General features: G+C 33.6%; 1 protein-coding gene across 2 annotated transcripts in view; it reads right to left on the minus strand.

Annotated features, from left to right (window-relative positions):
* Positions 1-22372, minus strand: part of WASHC3 (WASH complex subunit 3) — a 49737-nt gene that overhangs the window by 12665 nt on the left and 14700 nt on the right. The window contains exons 3-6 of one of the 2 annotated variants that reach the window (XM_012509828.2): positions 20330-20395; positions 18387-18494; positions 14133-14240; positions 396-460 (exon numbers count right to left, since the gene is read on the minus strand). In XM_012509828.2, coding sequence (XP_012365282.1) covers positions 396-460; positions 14133-14240; positions 18387-18494; positions 20330-20395 — 347 coding nt within the window. Of the gene's footprint in view, positions 1-395; positions 461-14132; positions 14244-18386; positions 18495-20329; positions 20396-22372 lie in introns of both variants that reach the window. The other variant, XM_003269926.4, reaches the window with a different exon arrangement.

Consider the following 22372-nt stretch of genomic DNA (forward strand, 5'->3'; position numbering starts at 1 on the left):
AATCATCTACCCCCGGTACATAATAATCACACCCCCCACCAAAAAAGCACAAACCAACAAATAAACAAAAAAACAACCAAGCCAAGAAAGAGGTAGCACAAAAAGGAAAAAAAAAAAAAAGCAGAAAAACAATTCTCATTAAATTCCAGCTTCTTTGGATATCTAGAATAATTACTAATCTATTGAAACTGTTCCTAAAATGTGTAAAGGCTAGTTTTAGTAGAATATGATATTTTTCTGTTTGGTAACATAACAGAGACCCTATTTACAAAGATGATATCCTCAACCATAAAACACTGTAGGAATAAAAATATAGAGAATTTGAAATATTTTTATTATAACTGACAAATTCAATGTCCTGGCAATAATGTCATTATATTAGAAGAATTACTTACTCAAGAAGATCTGGGTCTAGTCCTTCTGATATCATTTTGTTTCTTATTGCCATCACTGGTACACCCTAAGCAAAGGATATAAGATAATTTCATCATTAAAAATGCCTCCTTTATATGTCTACACATACCATCTAAAACAAGACATTCAGATGCCTCATTATTTAAAAGTTCTTATTCTACTTTAAAATTAGCATGTGCCTAGCACTTGAATAATCTAGTAAAGTATCCATTTTACATTGACCTAACAGAATTAGTCTTATCTAATACCACATAAGCCCAAATTACATCATTTGAGCTTATTCATTACTAATTCTGCTGTATAGACAACAGAGATCATATTCTCACTCTTCTTATATCACCAAAAGAAAGAAAATATTACTCAAATGACTAAAATACCAGCTGAAGCCATACAACGAATAGTTAACAATATGAATAGGTATCTTTTCAAAGATTTCAGAGAGTTCTATTCTTAAGTATAGCTATATTAATGTTCTTTTAATAAGCAAAGAGTCCAATTCCATTTGAACACTTTAGACATAAAAATCAAAACTAATTCCAGAAGCTCCCTGGGACTATATTACACATCTTCCCAACACTGGTACAAACACTAACTAATGACAATTTTAGAAGCGTATACGTTGCAAAAATAGTAAAAACACGTGAATCTCAGTTCAGGTTAAGAATATGAAAACACTAAGAAAAGAATATGACAGAAATAAAGACACATTTACCTGAAAAGGAAAGAGACTTGATGTATAACTAAACATTTATTCCAAGTTCACTTGGTAAAGCTCTAAGGGGAGAAGATGTGATCAAATCTCTGTCAACTCCCCTCTCTTCACACCATCCCCAAGGATAAGAAACACTAAACTTATGTGTTCAATTTAAGGGCCTTGATTCTATCTCCTTAAAGGAGGCAGGGTCATGGCATGGGACCCTCCCTCTCACCCCGTGTGGCATAAGAAGGAAAGTACACCCAGATACATTCAGGAAAAAGCTCAATCACCTCTCTATTGCTGTTGCACACACTTCCTTTATCATTAGCCAGTTGTGATGTTCATTTTTTTACTTTTATTTTTAATTGACAAATAATTGCACTTGTTTATGTGTATAATGTGCTGTTTTGAAACATATACACATTGAGGAATAATCAAATTAGGCTATTTAGCATATCTGTCACCTCAAATATTTATTATTTGTGGTAAGAACTTTTAAAATCCTCTCCCATAGCTATTTTGAAATATACATCTTGAAGATGGGATAGGAGTTTGTCTAAAATGAAAAGTACAAATACTTAGAAATATACACAAATCTTTATATAACCTATCATATGTACACTTGTCTCAAACTTTTAAGTATATGCTTGTCCCGATATACTCCTCCCCCTCCAAAATGCTGATTTTATATTTCCCAGTAAAATCTGAGAGTTTAAGTCCAGGCATGCATATGTACAAACGTGACAGCTAAATTTATTATAAATTTAATATGAAAAGTCTTCAAAGTTAAGGACACTATATATAACAGAGTATCTTGTATCTCACAGATCTTGCCAAATTAAGTTAAATCATTAAATTTAATCCTCATTTTTTTAATCAGAAAATTTTATGTCAAAAAATTTAATTTTTATTTACTTCAAAAAAACTGTCCAGAAAAGATAGCTATAGAAAGAGTTATAATCACTTATTTTGGCTATGGAGGAGAAAATACCCACATCCCCTTTCACAGCCTCCTAGGTTAAATAAGGTTAGGAAAGCAAAGGCTTTCTTTTGAGTTTACAGGTTACTTAGAAGACTCTCATGAGAGGTAGCAAAGGCAAGGTGGTCATTTGCAGGCCCATTTATATACTTATCTTGGTAACTGTTGTGTTTTATCTTATAAATTAGTAAAATTTAGCTTATTAAGACTCAGGTAAAAATGAATACTTAAATGCATTCTAAATAATACATGAATCAATATAAATAGCACCATCTTTGAATTCTCTTCAAAACCATACCTCTGAAAGCAATATTGTTCCATGAGGCAATTTTAAAGATATTCTGAAAAGTGCATTATAATAGGTTTGGAAGTCAAAGAAGGTAGAAGATAAGTTTAATGACCAAAAAGAGAAAAACAAAAAGAAAAAAGCCCACTTGCTAGGGGCATCCGATGTGAACAGACTCAAGTTTGGAATAAAGAAAGCAAGAAATTAAAACTAACACCACTTTTGAAATATATATCTAAAACTAAGCCTTGAATGAAATATATTTAAAAACAAAACGGACTTAATAACACAATTAATTTTAATAGTAGGGGAGAAAGCTGATTACTTGAATGACACAGCTGGGAATTTAACTTGATAATTAAATGCCATTCAATTATTTAGGATAACGGGGTAAGTTAGGAGTTTGAAACATTCCACGAAAAAATATAAGCACCAGGAAAAAAGAGAAGAAGAGCAGAGTTAATGTCATAGTTCTTTAAAAAGACCTCTTGGCTTCTACTAACTATGGTTTGATGGTATAAGGTCTTTCTACAAACTCAAATAAATAAATGTGATTTATTTATTATACTTTAGCATAATCCACAGGACATCATTGGAAAGGTTACACAAATAAGTTACAAAGCTAAGAAAAGAGAAGGAGAATGAGGTTGAAAAAGAAAATTCCTAAAATACAGCAAAGAAAGTGTATATTGGGTGGAGGTGAGGGGAAGCAATGCGTGGGAAGGGAGGAATGGGGAACAAGGAAGTTGGTAGAATTAGATAAGCCCTCTATTTGAACATCAGCTTCATGGAATTGATTATAGTGTAAGAATAATAGAAACCTAAACCTGTAAGCTCCAAATTTGAACCTTAGTTTCTGGGGCCTGCTTACAGCAGAACAGCACAGATACACATACAATTTGGTATTTTTAGTCATTTCTGTATATGCATATGGGTAAAGAAAAATACATACAATTGCTAATATCTTAATTGATTCTGAGACTTACTATCACTACCTTAATACAAATCTCATAAAGCTTGATAAAAAAGAAAAATTTGGCCTGTGTTCCAAAGAATGCATTCCAAAGGGATTTGCTGTTGTTTCCAGTGATGTTGCTTAGAAAATTCGTTGTTTTGCTATATTCTTCCTTAGAAGTCAAATAACAGAGTCTGGTTTGTTAAACACCAAAAAGAAGTGTCCAATTTCTGATCGCCAACAGACAAAGCTACTGGTGGTCTAAGGAGGACAAGAAAGACCTCAAAACTGAAGTCTACTGAACTGTGGGATTTTTTTTGGCAAGTGAAAATGACAGTGTGTCCAACATAAGTAATGAAGAAGAGAGAAGGCAGCCATAAGTCTGATGTTCCAAAAAATCACGTCTGTATTTGCGTCACTGGAGAAAGTGTGTAAAGAAGCCACACTAATGAAATTATGATGGCAGCACTAATAGTTAAATACTAGTTTCTTATATCACAAAAAACTGTTCGGAGGTTTATAGGCCTGCCAATATTTACATTTATTTCTTATTGTGTTAAAGAAAGTCAAACTACAAAATCCTTTTATAAACCATGTTGAAATTTTCCTAAAGTTTTAGATTAGAAGGGAAAAAAAAACTTTGTTCTCAATTTAAGAGAGATAAATGACTTTCCTTGTTTAAAAATAACTAAAAATGCTCCCTATATTTTAGAGTTTTATCTCTTAGTTTAAGAGTGTGAATTGTAACAATTCAGTTACGAAAGATGAAAAACATGAAGTTTTCTTCCCTACCTAAGGCAACAATAAAAAATAGATCTATTGAATACGTTGGTGGAAAAAACTTTTTCTTTGCAGACAGCGGGAACTAGTAGAATTTGAAAAAATGCTACGGGTTGTTAAAAGGCAGCTAGTCCCCCAATCAGGCTCCTTTTACTTAAAATTTAACTTAATAAAATGGACTCAATGATATCTTTGCCTTCTGAATTTCAATAGTCCTATTAAAAAAACATTTCACTGAGGCTGGGCGCAGTGGCTCATGCCTGTAATCCCAGCACTTTGGGAGGCTGAGGTGGGCAGATCACCTGAGGTCGGGAGTTCGAGACCAGCCTGACCAACATGGAGAAACCGTCTCTACTAAAAATACAAAATTAGCCAGGCGTGGTGGCACATGCCTGTAATCTCAGCTACTCGGGAGGCTGAGGCAGGAGAATCACTTGAACCCAGGAGGCAGAGGTTGCGGTGAGCCAAGATTGCTCCATTGCACTCCAGCCTGGGCAACAAGAGTGAAACTCCATCTCAAAAAAAAAAAAAAATTACTGTATTTTATGAAATAAATCAGTAGGATGTACATTTAGGATGAAATTTTCAGATTAAATATTATATATAATGGATTATTGTTCATTGAACAAATCATAACACAAAAGAAAACAAATGCTCAATGACCATTTCTCTTCAAAGCTTTCAGTGAAGAAATATCAATTAATTTAAATAAATTTTTTAATCACTGTAAAATGAATATGGCTATCTAAAAAAAATGGAAACTTTATTTCTAATGACCTATACAGGTCTAGAAAATACTTGGTAAACAAACAACTAGTTCCTGGAAACAAATTATTCAAAAATGAACATTTTCACGGCAATTAAATGTCACTAAGGATGGCTATAATAAGAAATGTGATGTTAGTATTAAAATATTCTCAGCTATATGATTATGATAACAGTGGAATCAGTGAAGAATAAATAGATGAGAATTGAGGGAGGCATATATAGTATTACCAAGTAGGTACTGACATGACAACCATCTAACTATTTAGTATCTGCCTACTACATGGCCAGTACTTCCTTCAATCTTCTAACTTTATCACACATCAGAAAAAGCAAGAAATTTAAAACCTGAACTTCGCAGTATCATTGTTTACTGCCCTCTAACAAACATTTATAACAAGAAAATTTAAAAATATGCAAAAGGACAAATACATAATAAAAAGGCAGATTTAATGTCGCTTCAACATTAAATCTGTACACAGTATGACTGGTTCTAAGCTCCCTAACTTTCAAGGCAACATGGAGGGTTCAAAAGGCAGCTAAAATGATGGAAAAATCACAATCTGTAAAACTGGCATAATCATTCTTCACACATGATTTCTTTAGAGGCCAGTTCACTGACTTTAGCAGAGAGTAATTTTTGAAATTTCTTGCCAAAAGTATGACAAAAGTTATCTTTCTCTAGGTCCTCTGTATACTGGGGCCATGGCAAAGCATAGGTAATATGGCAGGGGCTTCCAGTTGGTGGCTGTCACAGTTTTCTGCTTAAGGGAAAACTCTATCCAAACCTTCTTGCATTTGATATAAGCTAGAAAGTAGAAGGAGGAGGACAAATGTCAGAGGTCACTTGAATTTCATTTATCCCAACTCAAAGTTACTACTCATATAGTCTACTATTTTGCTAAGCTTTGCTTCTTTCTTTTAGTTGTAGTCAGACTTGCCTAATTTATTTAGTTCATGGGAAGAATAAAATATTTTTACTTAAAATTTTCAAAGTTGGCTAAATTATACAATTAATTAAACAGACAAATGTTCATTTGTACCTTTTCTTTATATTCATAAGTGTGGCAAATCAAAGTCATTGGTCGTGGAGCTTTTATTTTTCAATGAACAGAATGAGGCTAAAACAACACAAAAGTTATTCCCCCATCCCAGAAACCTTCATGTACTCAATAAATATTGATCTTGATATTGATTAGTAAACCTTAGGTATTATAAAAGAAATGAAATACATATTAATATTATTATACCTATAGTTAAAAAACAATGAAAAAAGAAATCACATAGTTATTAAGCTAAATCTGTAACAGTGTTTTTCACAGCTATGATTACATATGAACCAGTAGCTCCTCCTTTTTGACTATACTTTGACTATACTGTTGATCACTGATGAGGAACCTACCTGGAGTTCTCTAAACCATGGAAAGCCACATTGTGGTCATATCCAAAAAATGTTTTAAAGACTTTAATTACTCTTACAATAACTGTATATTGTTTGTCATCTAAAGAACATGCTACTTCATGCTTGACTGGTTTCACAAGGTCCAAGGTGCATAACTTCTTGATGAACATCTTTAATAATCATTTAGAAGCTCCTCATCCTTAGGCAATGGAAGTCACATTTCCTCAGGCCAACATCCACCGCTGGCAATGGATGCATCAGAACCACCAGAACCAAAGAGATTATTCAATTCACATTTTAAGCCAGCCAAAGAAAATAGAGCTTTAAAAAAATCTAAGTGTCTAAGAGACTGTTTTGGCAAATATGGTTTCAAAAAATACAAGTCATTAGCTTCTTAATGTGGAAGTCGGACTTGCCCAATGCACAATTTATTACTGGCAAAGGATTCACCATGATCTGCCAGTAAAAAGGGGAGAATTGTTGGAAAAGTGATCTATGTACACAATTCCAGTTAAGTTATAAAAGCAATATGTAATTTAGTAGAGGCTTGTGCTGCACTATTATGACAACAAACATTAAATCAAAATCAATTATCTGCCACATTTGGAACACAACAGTATTATTCACTGAAAAATCTTGTATAAAACTTGCTTAAAAAGGAAAAAAAAGTCAGAAAATGCCAGCAGGTGTTCCAGGAACATTCATTAGTAATGAGATCCAAATTTGGGGATCAATTAATAGATCATAAATCTAAAAGGAACTTCAGATCTCATTTTATGTGTGAGGGAACTGAAGTCTTGAGAGGTGACATGACTTGATGTGATGGCAAAGCTAAGAAACTATACCATGTTGTATTCCAGAAGTACTGGGAAAAGATCTGGGTATATTCCTAGGCAACGAAATTTTCTCCCAGAGAAAGAACAACTTTTCTTTCATTGTTTTAATCTAATCATTGTTTTATCTTTCAGAGGGTAGTAATCCAGGAGTGACAGAAAAAGGTATGGAGACCAAAAAACAAGGTATTATTACTCTGTCAACTGGTACTTGTGATTAGTGAAGGAGTGTGTTGGTTTTTGTTCAAAGGAGTTTATAGTGATTAAATAGTTTTCATTATCTAGACTGTAAAATAGATTTACAGGTATGTGGCAAGTGAAGCAAGGCACATATAAAAGCAAGGCATTCCAGGAGATAGTTAGTACCGAGGAAGAGGGAGTTTTCATGGCAGTTTAGAGAGGAAGCCAAAGGGGTCTGTAGTTCATCCTGATATCCAGGAAGTCTTAAAATCAGGAAAAATCTGTTTTTGTAACCCGCAAGACTTTCATTCATATCTGAAGTGAATGATCACATCAGAAGTCTGCAAATTAAAGCTTTCTATGCTACAGAAGAAGCTGAAAGGGCTTGAAAAACACAATTCTGTCTTATTACAGAAGACAAAAATGGTTCTAAACAATAATTCAAATAGTAGGAGAAATGGTTAAAAGATTGTTGAGGAGCTATGTATCAAGATGATACTGAGTGAAAGTATATTACACTTTGGAAAAAGAAACTCAGTATAATTGGAATAGAGGTATTAAGACCCTTCTTATGGGGCAGTAACTCATATTTTTAAATGACAAGAATATAAAGGCAACTGAAAAGAGACAAATCCTATTATTTCCCTTTCACAAGGTGAAAGACCTTGAGGCACTGTTAATTCCCTTTTGAATATATAGAGATGGTTATTCTTAGGATCTCAGGATTATATATTGTTGGTATAAAGGATTAGATATTGTTGGTATAAATATAGTTATTTTTTTCAGAAAGGTTTTTTTTTTTTTTGAGACTATGCCATCTTCCTTTGTGTTAACATAAACAATTCCCTAAAAGCTGACATGTAGGCTTCTAAAACTGTTTCTATAAGCTGTAGTCATATGTACGATGGATGGTAAACTACTCAAGGTCATACTAATAGACAAATTAGAACTCATTTAAAGAATTATGTTGTTATCGGTCTTTCTCTGCATTAAGAACTAAAACAGAATTTTGAGTGGTGGGTAAGCAAATGTTAGTCACCCCTAAAGTTGAGCAAAATTGGGTATTTTAATATAAATCTAAAATCTTGTCGGGAAAGTGAAACACTTTTCAGTATGATAAGGTAGTCTGTAATGAAGTTACCCTCTAGAATTAGCTGGGGTTAGGCTCCTCCTTATAGCCAGTGGTCAAATTTGCTTTTCTATCTATATCCCTCTGAACCCTGTTTGTTCTCAGTTATACTCAAAGAATTGAACCACATTTTCAGAGTGAACAACTGATTAGAAGACAAACACAGAAAATAGGAACGCATATCACCATCCTGAGGTATAGAGATACAAAGCTATCTGTATTCTTTCTATGTCAATGACAGAAAACGAATGGTTCAATGGTACAAATTATAATAGGTCTCTAATGATTGTTCTTCACTCCACTTCTCTGAGGCATTTTCTAAAGCAAAGTGGTATTGTTATCTGCTCTCCCAGTTAAAAGTTATAGTTTGGTAATGGAATGGATATAGGAAACACAACTAGCTATGCAGATACTGCTGAAGAACAATATTTTAGGTGATAACTTATGACATTAGAATGACTGTACTCTTGGAAAAGTGCTAAGTGGTTTGGAAGAACCAAAAGATTATGTTCACGTAATACCCACAGGTATGTTCAAGAAGCTTTACACTGAAATCAAAAGATTAAAACATCCTCAATTAAAATTTTAAGACTAGACCTATGAATAACAAACAATATAATAGGGAAAAAACAGTGGAATAACTGCCAGGAAATCATTAGGAGGAAAATGTAAACAGCAAACAAATCCAATAGCCTAAAAAAAAGTGTGTGTGTGTGTGTGAGTATGTAAATAGAGCAAGTCTGAAATTTCAAAATAAGTAAATCTTGGGGACTGCTAACACTTAATGGGAAGAAACTTGTGTATAAGAACTGGCATTTCAAAGAAATGTCTTACAATGTTTCCCAGCAGAAAGAGGACAATAACCGTAAATCAAAATATATACACATATATGGAAATTCTTGAACATGAGATAAAGAAACCCCTAAGTGAGGCTAAAAGAAGGCAGAAATTTTATCAGATGGAGCATACTTTTTGGCTACCTAGCCGGATGGAAGATTTAGGTAAGGCTTTCTTAAAACACTGTAAACAAGCAGAAAGATACAGACACGATGGGGGATATTATCCATCTACAGGTACTAGCAGCTTAATTTTGCCTATATTAGAATATCTGATAAATTCCTAAGTTGCCCCACTGAAAATTTAATTCCTCAATAAAGGGAGCAATGAGGCAAACATGCAACTATCTGTGCCTAAGTTTGAACACAAAGGCCAAAATAAATGATAATGAAGAAGGGACAGGAATTCTGGTAGTGATCATGCCAAGGAAAGAAAATTCCTGGGCATTGTCAAATGTGTAGTCTACATCTGTTGTTGGAAATTTTGCCAGTCACTCATGATACGCTTAGAAAACAGAAGAAGAAGGAGTGAATTTATAGATGGTTCAATAATCATAATGCAAAAAATAATGATTGGCAGATTCATGTCAACCTTGAGGAAGACCTCTGCTGGGTCTATTCTTGTTTTAGTCCTGAAAAACATTTTAAATTGATAACTTGAAGAAATGAGAGCATATTTATACATATCCAGGTAGCACAAAGTGAGGAAGGAGAGATCATATGCAGGATTACATATAGAGTCCATTAACAAATATTGATTGAGCACCCTTATGGGTAAGGTGTTAAAATGAATACACGGATTAATCAAGACACTATTCTTCCTCTCACGGTTCCATTTTCAACTGGAGATATAAAAATATGTAGAGATAATCATAAAACAGAGTATTAAGTGACAAACTCCAGAAAGAATACCGGTAAAGTCATTGGATAGGTCAACAAAAGGAGCTATTACTTCTAGCTTTATGTGTGTTGGTGGGTTTAGAATCTGGAATGATTTAGTGGACACAATCATAGGAGCATGTTAGATAATAGAATTTGGACATGCAATAATAAAGAGAAAGAATCTAGATTCAGAGAAGGAAAAGCATGGAGCTTATATAGGGAATGGTTTGTGGTTTTGTCTGATTAAAGAATGGAATTCAGGGCTGGGCATGGTGGCTCACACCTGTAATCCCAGCACTTTGGGAGGCTGAGGCAGGTGGATCACCTGAGGTCAGGAGTTCAACACCAGCCTGGCCAACAGGGCGAAACCCCGTCTCTACTAAAAGTACACAAATTAGCTGGGCATGGTGGCAGGCACCACCTTAATCCCAGCTACTCAGGAGGCTGAGGCAGGAGAATCGCTTGAATCCAGGAGGCAGAGGTTGCAGTGAGCCGTGATCGTGCGCCTGTGCTCCAGCCTGGGTGACAAGAGAGAGACTCCGTCTCAAAAAAAAAAAAAAATGCAATTCAGGACAGGGAGCAATATGAAATAAAAGTTGGGTAATAAGGTTCTGGGATGCAGGTTGGCACAATAAACTAAAAACAATAAAATTAAATTTAACTTGGATGAACTTCTAGTTTTAGGATGGCAGTTTGATGTAGCTCCCCCCTTTCTTCTTGAAAATCACCCCTGAACAATTCGAAACAGAATATGACCTCCAACTTTCATGACTAAGAGGCATATATGAACCAATTACACAAAAATTAAGAGCAGATAGAAGAATGACTGATGACTTAGCAGAGCAAAAGAAGGTCAAGTCCATGTGCCTGAAGGAGGAGATGCCAGGAAGAAGCAGCACTTCCAGAGCACTGAAAATGCTTAGGAAATAGATATACCCTCACCAAAGGCAGAAAGGAGATAAAGGGCTAACAACAGAAAAATCTGTCTTAAATCAGAAACAGTTGAGGCAGAAGAAATTGAACCTCTAATCATACTCAGTGACATCAAGCAAAAAGGATGGGCTGGAGTTAAGTGCTAAGTACTGCTAGAAAAAAGTTACGGCTTTTAAAAAATAAAACAATTATTTATTTTCTTAAATGCTTTTAAATTTAAAAAATGTAAATGATATTAAGATATAGTTTAAAATATTTTTAAGCAGTTCTTAATCAGGAGTTTTTTTCCAAAATACATATGCTGTATGTACCAAGTACCAACTTTAGAGATTCTAATTTTGTAGGGTAGGGCCCAGGAACTTATATTTTGGAAGTTTCTCAAACCACTGAGTTAGTGTGAAAAAGGAGTCTATCACCTAAACCTATCAAAATGTGAAATAGTATAGACAAATTATAAGCATTTTCATTCATAGGACTATGTACAAGGTATTGTTGCAGGAATGAGGAATACTGCAGTACACGAAAAAATCCCCTGTCCTTGTGGAGTTTATAATTTTGTAGGGAAGAGAGAGAGTAAATACATAAAATATGTAGAATGCTGGAAGTTGATAAGAAGAAAAATACAGCAGAGAAGGGGTAAAGGGAATTGGGTAGGAGGACACTGCAATTTAAAATAGGGTGGCCAAGGAAGGCTGTACTTAGAAGGTAATATTTTTGAATACAGACTTGAAGGAAGTGAGGGAGCAAACCATGAAGATATCTGGGGAAAAGTGTTTCAGGCAGAGAGAATAGCTGAAGCAAAGGCCCTGAGACAGGAGGCTACCAATGTATTTATTCAAGGGACATAAAGGAGGCCAGTAGAGCTGGAGAAGAGTCAGTGAGGATATGAGATCATAAAGGTAACAGGGGAGCTAAACTGTATAGGATTTCTTGGGCCTGTGAAGGATCTTGGCTCTTATTCCTAGTGAGGTGATAAGACATATGAATAAAAAGTAAATATTTAAAGGGTCATTTATTTTGTTTTGTTTTCTTTTTTTGAGACAGAGTTTCATTCTTGTTGCCCAGGCTGGAGTACAATGCGTGAACCTCCACCTCCCGGGTTCAAGCTATTCTCCTGCCTCAGCCTCCCAAGAAGCTGGGAATACAGGCATGCGCCACCATGACCAGCTAATTTTGTATTTTTAGGAGAGACAAGGTTTCTCCATGTTGGTCAGGTTGGTCTCAAACTCCCGACCTCAGGTGATCCACCCACCTCGGCCTCCCAAAGTGCTGGGATTATAGGAGTGAGCCACCATGTCTGGCCTGGGTCATTTATTTTATATGTATATTTATGACTGAAAAGCAATTGAACTTGTTCACATAATTAATAACAAAAATAAAAATTGCAAGTGGTATCTGGAAACCTTAGTTGGATAAATAAATCTAGATAATACCTAATACAGTAGCTTAGCTTAAAGTAAGCGTTTGATAAATATTTGTGAAATAAACAGATGGTGGATTTATAATGAAAAAGAAAAAGATTTTTTGAAGTTCTTGTAAAATTGAAGACAATAGATCAAGAATTTAACAATTATCCTAAGATGCAGCCTTCATAAAGATTTCAGGTCATTTTTTTACAGAGTATCACCTAGTAGATTTTCCTGTTTCTTATTTTATATAGGTTTGGCAAGAAGGGGCTAACATAAAAAATCTTTCTGAGTCATTTAGAAGCGTCTCCCTTTTGTTTAAAAGAGTGAAACAGTTTTGTTGTTGTTTTTTAACAAGTCTATCTTTTAAGCTTAGGCTTTCCTGGGTTCTAGCTTTAAAAATGTGTTCATCATGATTCATACTTAAACTGGCTTTGTTTTATTCTTATTAAAAAAACTTCATCTATTTTCATCCCGAAGTCTGGTTTATTTTTTTCTAAATTGACCGCCAATATCCTGAGCTCTAGGCTTCAGAAAAAATGAACTGTGGAAGTAAAAAATCCACTTCTGATAGCTAGGAAAAGTGCAGCTTCCAAATGAGCCAATCTACTCTTTCTGGTTGTCAGAATTTGCTTTTAAATTACTAGGTGATAAACTATCCCATGGACAGCAAAACAAAACTGTCCTTTAGTATTAGTATTGTGCTTCTTTTGCTTGATAATAGAATTTCACAAAAGCATTATTATTATTATTGTTATTTTTTGAGACAGGGTCTTGCTCTGTCACCTACACTGAAGTACAGTGGCACAATCAGTGACGTGAGCCACTGCACCCTTGAACTCCTGGGCTCAAGCAATCCTCCCACCTCAGCCTCTTGAGTAGCTGGCACTACCAGGTGCACGCCATCATACAGAGTTAGTTTTTTTTTTTTTTTTTTTTTTTTTTTTTTAATGTAGAAGTAGGTGGTCTTGTTTTGTTGCCCAGGCTGGTCTCAAACTCCTGTCTTCAAGTCATCCTCCTACCTCAGCCTCCCAAAGTGCTAGGATTAGAGGTGTGTGTCACTGCACCAGGCTTTAACTGTTTGATTAACAGAAAAATGACGGACAACCACCTCCTTCAACTACTGAAATACTTTCTAAAGGAATAAAAAAATGTTAGCTTCTGCTATCACAGACAACTGCAGATATTTTTGGTACCATACCATGTTATGATTTCTCAGGAAAAATATGAATTCTGAAGTCATATAATATTAAAAGCATTACACATGGCCAAGAGATCATTGATAAACATAAAAATTTTTTTAAAAAATATTATTTGTGCTAATGGGGATTAAGCTAGAGTCAACTGATTTACCAAATGAATAGTCTACTTTCATTACTTTCTGTATCTAAGATTTGCATTGATAACTTTGTGTAATGCAAAAAAATGTACATAAATCTATACTAAACTATGTTAAAGTGTGGGATCAATTCTAAAGATTTGACTTCTTTTTTTTTTTAATCAGAGAATTAAAATAGAAAGGAAGTAAGAGAATAGAAAACTTGGTTACTTGGTTTAGCAGTTTTCTCAGATTGAAAAAAATAACAGTAAAACCTCCAGGGTTAAGAATTTCAAATGAGGCTGCTACAAAAAGAAGACAGACCAAATTAGCTTACCACTTGAACCATTTTGAGATATCTCGCATATCTTGGATCCTTGGCTACAGTTAAGATATTTTCTGCTGATACTTCACTTTCCTGTAGTCCAGAGTCTTGTGTACTGTTCTGCTGTAGAGAGTATTTTGTGTAAATCTTTAGACAATTTACAAAAGGGGTCCATCACATTACTTACAAGGAATGTTTCTTTCCATAATTCTAAGGCAGTAAATTGCAGAAAAAAATCATCTCCCCAAATTTAAATACCAGTAATTTAATTATGAGATATGTTTCCAAATATCTACAAATATTTAAATATCACTTCAGAGGAGGTTACATTTCAACACTATATTGGTTCCTTAAAATGCAAGTATATTCATGCATTAAAATAAAAATTCTGCTTTACTTGTCTTCAGAGTGCTGATACAAAGCATGAATTATATACAGGTGGTGATACTATTTTAACAAAACTTTTAAGAAAGCTAATAAAACTATCAACTGTTTACAAATTAATAAATTTATTGAGATAATGATGAATTGATTTCCTTGGTATCTAGAATCTACCTAATTGAGACCTTTATTTATTAAATCATTTTATTCTAAGTGGACATGGCTCTTCTAACTCTCAGAAAGCAATTTTTGGAGAAGTTGTAGAAGAGAAGCCAGTTTGTCAGACAAAATTATCTGGTTTTATACATTTCAGCTACTGATGGAACTATTAATGGTAACATTATCTACAGAGTGGTTAAAAGTCATAATGTCATACTAAATATGACTTACAATAAAGAATACTGGGCAATGGTCTTTTTAGATAAAAATGTTGTTGTTATATAGGCAGTCTTCACTTTGCATGGTACCATGTTACTGAAACTTGTGCATATGAGAACCATATCCTTGCTTAAATGCAAAACTAGATAGAACTGCCTGTATACAGTACTTGATTTTTCTACCAAACCAAACATTTAGGAAAAGCTTACTTTGGTGAATCTCTCTCATTATCTGTATATAAGCATTAAAAGAATTTCCTTAGAAGAAATCAATTTTATGTCTATTGTTCATTCTGAAATGTAGATAAATCAATATCTTTATATCTTCATAGTCTTTAGACTATGAATGTGAATTACATATTGAAGTTTTTCCTCAGATAATTCAAAGATAAATTAAATCTGTCAAAAAACTCCAAAGCAAATAAAACATCCAAAAATCCTTTAGGTTTCTTCTGTTATGTGATATTGCTAAGTTTTACCAAAGTGAGTATATATATATATATATATATACACATATTCATCTATAATATAAATACAAAAATTCCAAAACACTGTTAATTAAATAAAAAATTAAAACAATAACCAAGTATGTTTTTTAACAATTTATGGAAACTAAACTTATATAATAGCAAAATGGTGCAAATGAGAACTACATCCTGGCCAGATATCAACTCTCAGTTGTTCACTTTTGCCTAATGACCAAGACCTCAACAAGGTTTAATTATGAAAAGTATTACACCTTTGCTATTTGAATGACCCATTAAATCCTCTACATCATATCTCTCAACTGTCCTTCATTTATTCTCAAATCAATCTCACTCTGCACAATTGGATATTCTATTGTGAATAATGATGAAATCTGAACCATGAAATTAAAGTTGCAGAAAAATCAGTACACAAACCTTGGGTCTTTGACTCATGTATAGATTAGAGAGAGTGATAAATAGATGATTTTTTTAAAGAGTGCATTATTCTCCTTTATCTGATAATTGAGTTGACTATAATGTCAATGAAAACTCTGGATTAAGCAATACTTAAGCCCACTTCAAAATATTTTGTATAAAATATACCAATGAATAACAATGAAGAAATGAGAAGTTGATGTGAATATTAAGAACATGCTGAGCAGTTATTTTATTAAGCTAATCAACACACAATTTTATCACAGTATTTCAAACTTTGGAAGCCAACAGAACTTCATAAACCTTTTAAATAAATACATATACAATTTTTAAATAAAATTGCCAGAGATATACCAGGTTATTCTGAATTTGCAAAGCAAATTAAGAAATTCAGCTGTGATTACTGGTAATCAATTTTTGGGACATTAAATATGTGAGGACCAACACAACTGCATAAAAATTTTAAAGGGCATATTATAGATGGCATTCATAGATGGCATTCATAATATCACCTGGAAAAATTAATAATCAAAGTTAGACAGGTATACTTAAAAATCTTACAGAACTATATGACAGCTCTATCCACCACATAATAACTACTAGGTAGTGTGGAAATATTTTCTTAATATTCTTTATAGATGCTTTGTTTTAGAAAGAGTATAGTCATATTTAATTGAGAGAATGTAAAGCTAAACTCCTCTACAACATCTGGATATCCTCTTGCACATTTTATACATTTGAATGGCCATAATGAAATTTGCTATATTAAATAAATGGATGTTAAATTTTATAATATCTAATTAAGTAAATAATCATCTAATTTATTACCCAAATATATACTATATTCTAAATATATGGCTCTTTCTACAGGGCCTCATACCACACATCCTCAATATGTTTAATAAATTGAATACAGGTACTGAAAACAGTGTAGTGTAGTGTAGTACAGTGTAGTGAAGAAGGTAAGTGCTAGGGCTCTTGGCACCAGACTGTCTGGGTTAAAATTCTAGCTCTTACGTTACTTTTCGACCTTCAGCAAGTTGCTTAACCTCTATATACCTCATTTGACCCATCTATAAATTAAGATTGATAATATGGTGCTTATATTATAGGGCTGTTGTAAATATTAAATTATTTATGAAAGGCACTTAGAAACGTGCATGCCTTGGTACACAGAAAGCACTCTTGAAGTGTTAGCTGTTATCATCAGTGTCAACATCATCGTGTTCTAAAAAATATCCTGTGAAAAGTGCTTTCAGGTACAAAGGCAGAATTCCATTTATAAGTCTATTTGTTTTATTTGTTTATTATTATTACTTTGGTAGGCCACCATTTTGATGATTACTTTGTTTTAGATTTTAATACCTCGCTGAGATACACTAGAGATTGTTCTCAAACAACAAAGAATTTTTATTTTTTGAAATAAAAAGTAATAGAAAATTTAAATTCATACAGAAGCATCAGTAAATGTTAAGATCTAAGAGCCAAATGTAAAGTATAGCTTTTACTAGGATGCTGATTCAAACGAATCAACTTCAAAAACACACTTTTTAGACAACTGGTATTTCTAAGATCAGTAGCTCTCAAATTTTAAGAGCCTACAGATCACCTAGGGGTCTTGTTAAAATGTAGATTCTCATCAGCAGTTTTGGGGCGGAGCCTGAGATGCTTCATTCTAACCAGCTGCCAGGTGATGCCCATGTGGTTGGTCCATGGGGTGTACTTGAGTAACAACGGGTTAGACAATACCAGAGGATGTTTTATTTATTTATTTATTTATTTATTTTTTTTTTGAGGCAGGGTCTTACCTAGGCTGGGGTGCAGTAGTGTAATCTCGGTTCACTGCAACCTCTGCCTCGTGGGCTCAAGTGATCCTCTCACCTCAGCCTCCCGAGTAGCTGAGACCACAGGTGCGTGCAACCAAACCTGGCTAATTTTTGTATTTTTAGTGGAGATAGGGTTTTACCATGTTGCCCAGGCTGATCTCAAACTCCTGAGCTCAAGCAAGCCACCTGCCTCAGCCTCCCAAAGTGTTGGGATTACAGGCCTGAGTGACTGCACCTGGCCGATTATTGTTAATTACAGTGTATATGATAAAGGCATTTATTATATAAACAAATGCTACAAAACAAAATGTCAAAACTTTTCAGAGATGCTCAAAAATTTATGCAGGGGTGAGATGACAAGATGTCTGGAATTAATTTCAGCAAGTGACCAAAAAAATAGGTGAAGCAATTGTGACAACTGGTGAATCCAGGTCTATTTTTGTGTATGTTTAAAAATTTTACAATAAAACATTTTAAAAGTACATTTCTTCTAAGAACTTAGAAAAATTTCTAATTATTTTGAAGAAAATAATTATTTGAGGCTTTTTCCTAGTCCTATATAGATTTTCTTTTTTATAGGCAAAGAAAGTATTAAATTCAGGAAGCCCTTCAAAATAACACAGCTAATTTGTTTTTCCCAAACTTCATTTCCTATGTTAATAAGGTTTTAAAATTTTACTATTAGAAGTTTTACATGTTTATTTTTCTTCCTTCCAACCTGCTGCTTAAGACTATCAGTTTCAACCAAGAACATTTGCTCGTTTCTTAGAACTCACTTACCTGTGGTTGCTCTGAAGTGGCTTCAGGATGTGCTCCATTTGTGACACTGGTGACATTTAAAGGAGATACTTCAACTGTGACATCATCTAGGCCTGGGATAGATGACAACTGAGAAAAGAAAATTAGTATTGGAATATGAAGATAGTACTTGCATAAATAAACACTAAGTTTCTAGGTTTGTGTATTTTTAATAGCTGTCTTAAGTTTTAAGGCTATACAAATAGGTTCACAATATCTTTAATTTTCTATGTCATAAACTAAAAGTGAAAGACGGTCACAAATTCTTTTGAAGAACTTCTCAAAAATCTAATTTAGTTTATATAACCATTATTTTCAAAATATAGACAATCCTAGTGTAAGGACTGAGAGCCTGGTCTTTGAAGTCAGACTGTCAGGTTTAACTTTTACTACCACTCACAAGCTGTCTGATCTTGTGTAAATCTCCCTATGTCTCAATTATCTCACCTGTAAAGTGGAGATAAGAACATGTACTTAGAAAAGTTGTTGTAAAAATATTTCTATTGATAATACTTTGAAAAAAAGGGCTTTGTGCAAATTTTGAGTTTCAATTATCTAGGATATGACAAAACTCTTGTCTTTACACCTTAATGTGTGACACAGCTCATTCTTTTTTCTTCTTTGAACATTCACCACTGAATGTTATTAAAATATGTTTCTTGTATGCAAAAAAATGGGCATATTGTTGGTATTTCAACCTGAAATGGTTTAGCTTTCACTATGAAATAGTTAAGCATTTCAGGTTAGATCTGCGAGACCCATACAAACCTTCTTTTCTGAGTTCATCCTGATATCAATGACACGCATTTGTCAGATGTTTGGCTAACTTTGGGGATGACTCTATGGCCATGGAGATAACTAAGGTTAACTTGTCCATATGGTAATTTAATGTGCGACCTTGGACTCTAACTCCCTAAGAATTCCTTAAACATTAAAATAAGACACATATTCATAATAAAGAATAATAATTAAAAAAAAAACCCAATGGTAATAAGATCTCAAGCAGTAATACTCATTGAGAACTGTTGACTGATAACCATAGTTAGCACAGTGGCTATGGCCCAAATAGTTTCAAGTGGGTATGGCTGCTAGAGGAATATCTTGAACATGTTCAAGGCCGGGTTTCCAAACCAGAGAAATGTTCTAAGAGAAACACAGTTGCTGAAGTCCATAAAGAGACGTAGAAAGTACAAACTAGACATTCTGGTCATATTAAAAAGGGATATCATTTTTTTCTTCCTCATAAATATTTACAGAATATTTCTTAGTTTTATTTTGGTAAATGGACAAAGAAAATATTAATTTCAGGAAAGTGAGTCATGAAAATACACTAAGTGTCTCCATAACTTTATAAACAGAAAAAACACATGTAAAAAAATATTAAAAATGAAACCAAACTAAAGACATCACTGTTATCAAAATCTTTAAGCTTTCAATCTAAAACAGTCTTCTATTTTTCTTAGTTATTACTTGCAATTTCCGATATCAAAACTGGTATTCCTCATTAGCATTTAAGGTATCTGCAAATAGAAACAGCTGATATTGTCTCTAAAATTTGCTCTGAGACATCTAAAGATTTATATTATTATTGTATTATCAAATAATAACTAGTAAAATAAATTTGGAATTTTCTATCAAATGAAGTGAACTAGATAACGGCTCAATTTGTTAACATGTTACTTGCATTATGCGTTTGCCTAGCACAGTGAAAGAAATTGCAAACCATGTGTACATCTGAATTAATGGTTCATAATGAACACCATTTTCTTTGCAGCTGCAGTAAAATTAAAAACTCAACCAGTATCACTTCACAGATACAGAAGCTAAATGGAATCACTCCCACATGCAATGAAAATTAAGTATGATTAAGAAAGCTGGTATATGTACAACAAAGTTTATACTACAAATTATTGAGAAATACCAACCTTTGCATCTAAAATATTGAGAGTTGTTTCAATTTGTTGGATACGAAGTGAAAGGTCTGCCAGTTTCTGGAAAAGAAAAATTAGAGACATAAAAATAAAGACTTTAATTAAAATAAACTGTCAACAATAACTAAGGGCAGATATGAAAATATTAAAAACCATTAAATATTTGTCATATTCTAATATAGTACTGTCTTATTTACATGAGTAGGAATGAGAACTCTTCTATTACCTGTATTATAATGCTTCTCAGTTTTTTTTTTGTTTTTTTTTTAGGACGGAGTCTTGCTCTGTCACCAGGCTGGAGTGCAGTGGTGCGATTTCGGCTCCCTGCAACCCCTGCCCCCTCGGTTCAAGCGATTCTCCTGCCTCAGCCTCCCAAGTAGCTGGGACTACAGGCACGCGCCACCACGCCCAGCTAATTTTTGTATTTTTAGTAGAGATAGTGTTTCACCATGTTGGTCAGGATGGTCTTGATCTCTTGACCTCGTGATCTGCCCACCTTGGCCTCCCAAAGTGCTGTGATTATAGGCGTGAGCCACTGCACCCAGTCGCTTCTCAGTTATTTTATGAAATTACATTCACTTATAACAACGTGACATTTTCTGCAAACTCATTATCAGAGCAGTAAACAATTGTTGAGACCAGAATATAAACAAACCAGGACAGAGCCTTTTGTTTACTACTGTACCTTTAGCGCCCAGAATAGTACCCTGACACTTAATAGGAGCTTAATAATTATTTGTTGATGAATGAAGAAATTCTTTCATAGGAAATAAAAGAATAAAAATTATTCCAAGACATGCTGCAACAAGGTCTGCCTTTATAAATTACTTAAATGCATCAGCATATACAATTCGTCCCAGATTTAAACATCCGTAGTTTGAAAAATAAAGGGGAACAGAATTGGAAGATGAGTAATTCATTTGGGAAAGAGAAGAGAAAAAACTAGAGTATTAAAACAAAATCTACCATCAAAATGCAAGATAAACCAGAGAGAAGAGCTTATCATGCTTGTTACTCTGTATAATTGTCAATGTACCTCTGTGTAAATATACACCTACACAAAGAAAGGTAACATCATAAAATATGACTTGTAAGAACATTTACTTGAAACCTCCTAAACATTATATTCAGTCACATAATCCAAGAGCAGTTAGCCAGTTTACAAGTTGGCAGATGCACAGCATCCTGATTATATTCTGGGATATTATTAAGATCCTGACTATTAAGTAGAACTTTACCATCCTGTGAAATGGTCACTTTGTCCACAATTAGAGGGGGCAAAAAACTGAAAGTGGTCACAAAGCAGATAGTGCTTCTTTACAAATCACTTATTTTTAGTTTAGCATCTTGATATCCACAAAGATATAATCTACAAGTAAAGTATTAGGATCTAGTTTTCATGTTATCAAAGCTAAGTTTACCCTTGACTTCTAGAATTCATTGACATAAGGCTTTTAGGTAAACACCAATACAGGTTTATAACATGTATTATGAATGAATCCCTCTCCAAATTATAAGTGTATTCCTTAAAATCACAGAAATTTAATTTTGGCAAATCTAATCAGTCTCAATTCACTAGAGAAAAAATTCCACAGCAAATTAATATGTAAAGTGAATGATAATTTCCAACTTATTTAAAAATGGACGTATTGGTTTGATTGAAGGAAATACAAAAGGAGACAAAAAATTGAATTAAAACTTTTTCTGTTTTAATATACCTATGTATTTACTTTTAAGCAATCATCATCAATATTGTAAATATTTGAGTATTTACCTTGCTACAATACATATGGTACAGTGTATATGCAACATATCAATTGAAATCTTACACCAAATCTATAAAGTAGGATTATGCCAATTTTAAAGATGAGAAAATTGAGTCTCATACAAGTAAAATATCCCGAACTCAAACCCTCCAACTCCAGAGGCAATACACTTCATGAGATTTTTTGAGATAATTTTACATTGTTAAAACATAATGGTAAATTCTTGGGTATTGCATAGAACTTTTGTTATCCAAAGCTAACAAATGATCGA

This window comes from Nomascus leucogenys, chromosome 10 (assembly GCF_006542625.1).
Source record: "Nomascus leucogenys isolate Asia chromosome 10, Asia_NLE_v1, whole genome shotgun sequence".
Lineage (NCBI taxonomy): Eukaryota > Metazoa > Chordata > Mammalia > Primates > Hylobatidae > Nomascus > Nomascus leucogenys.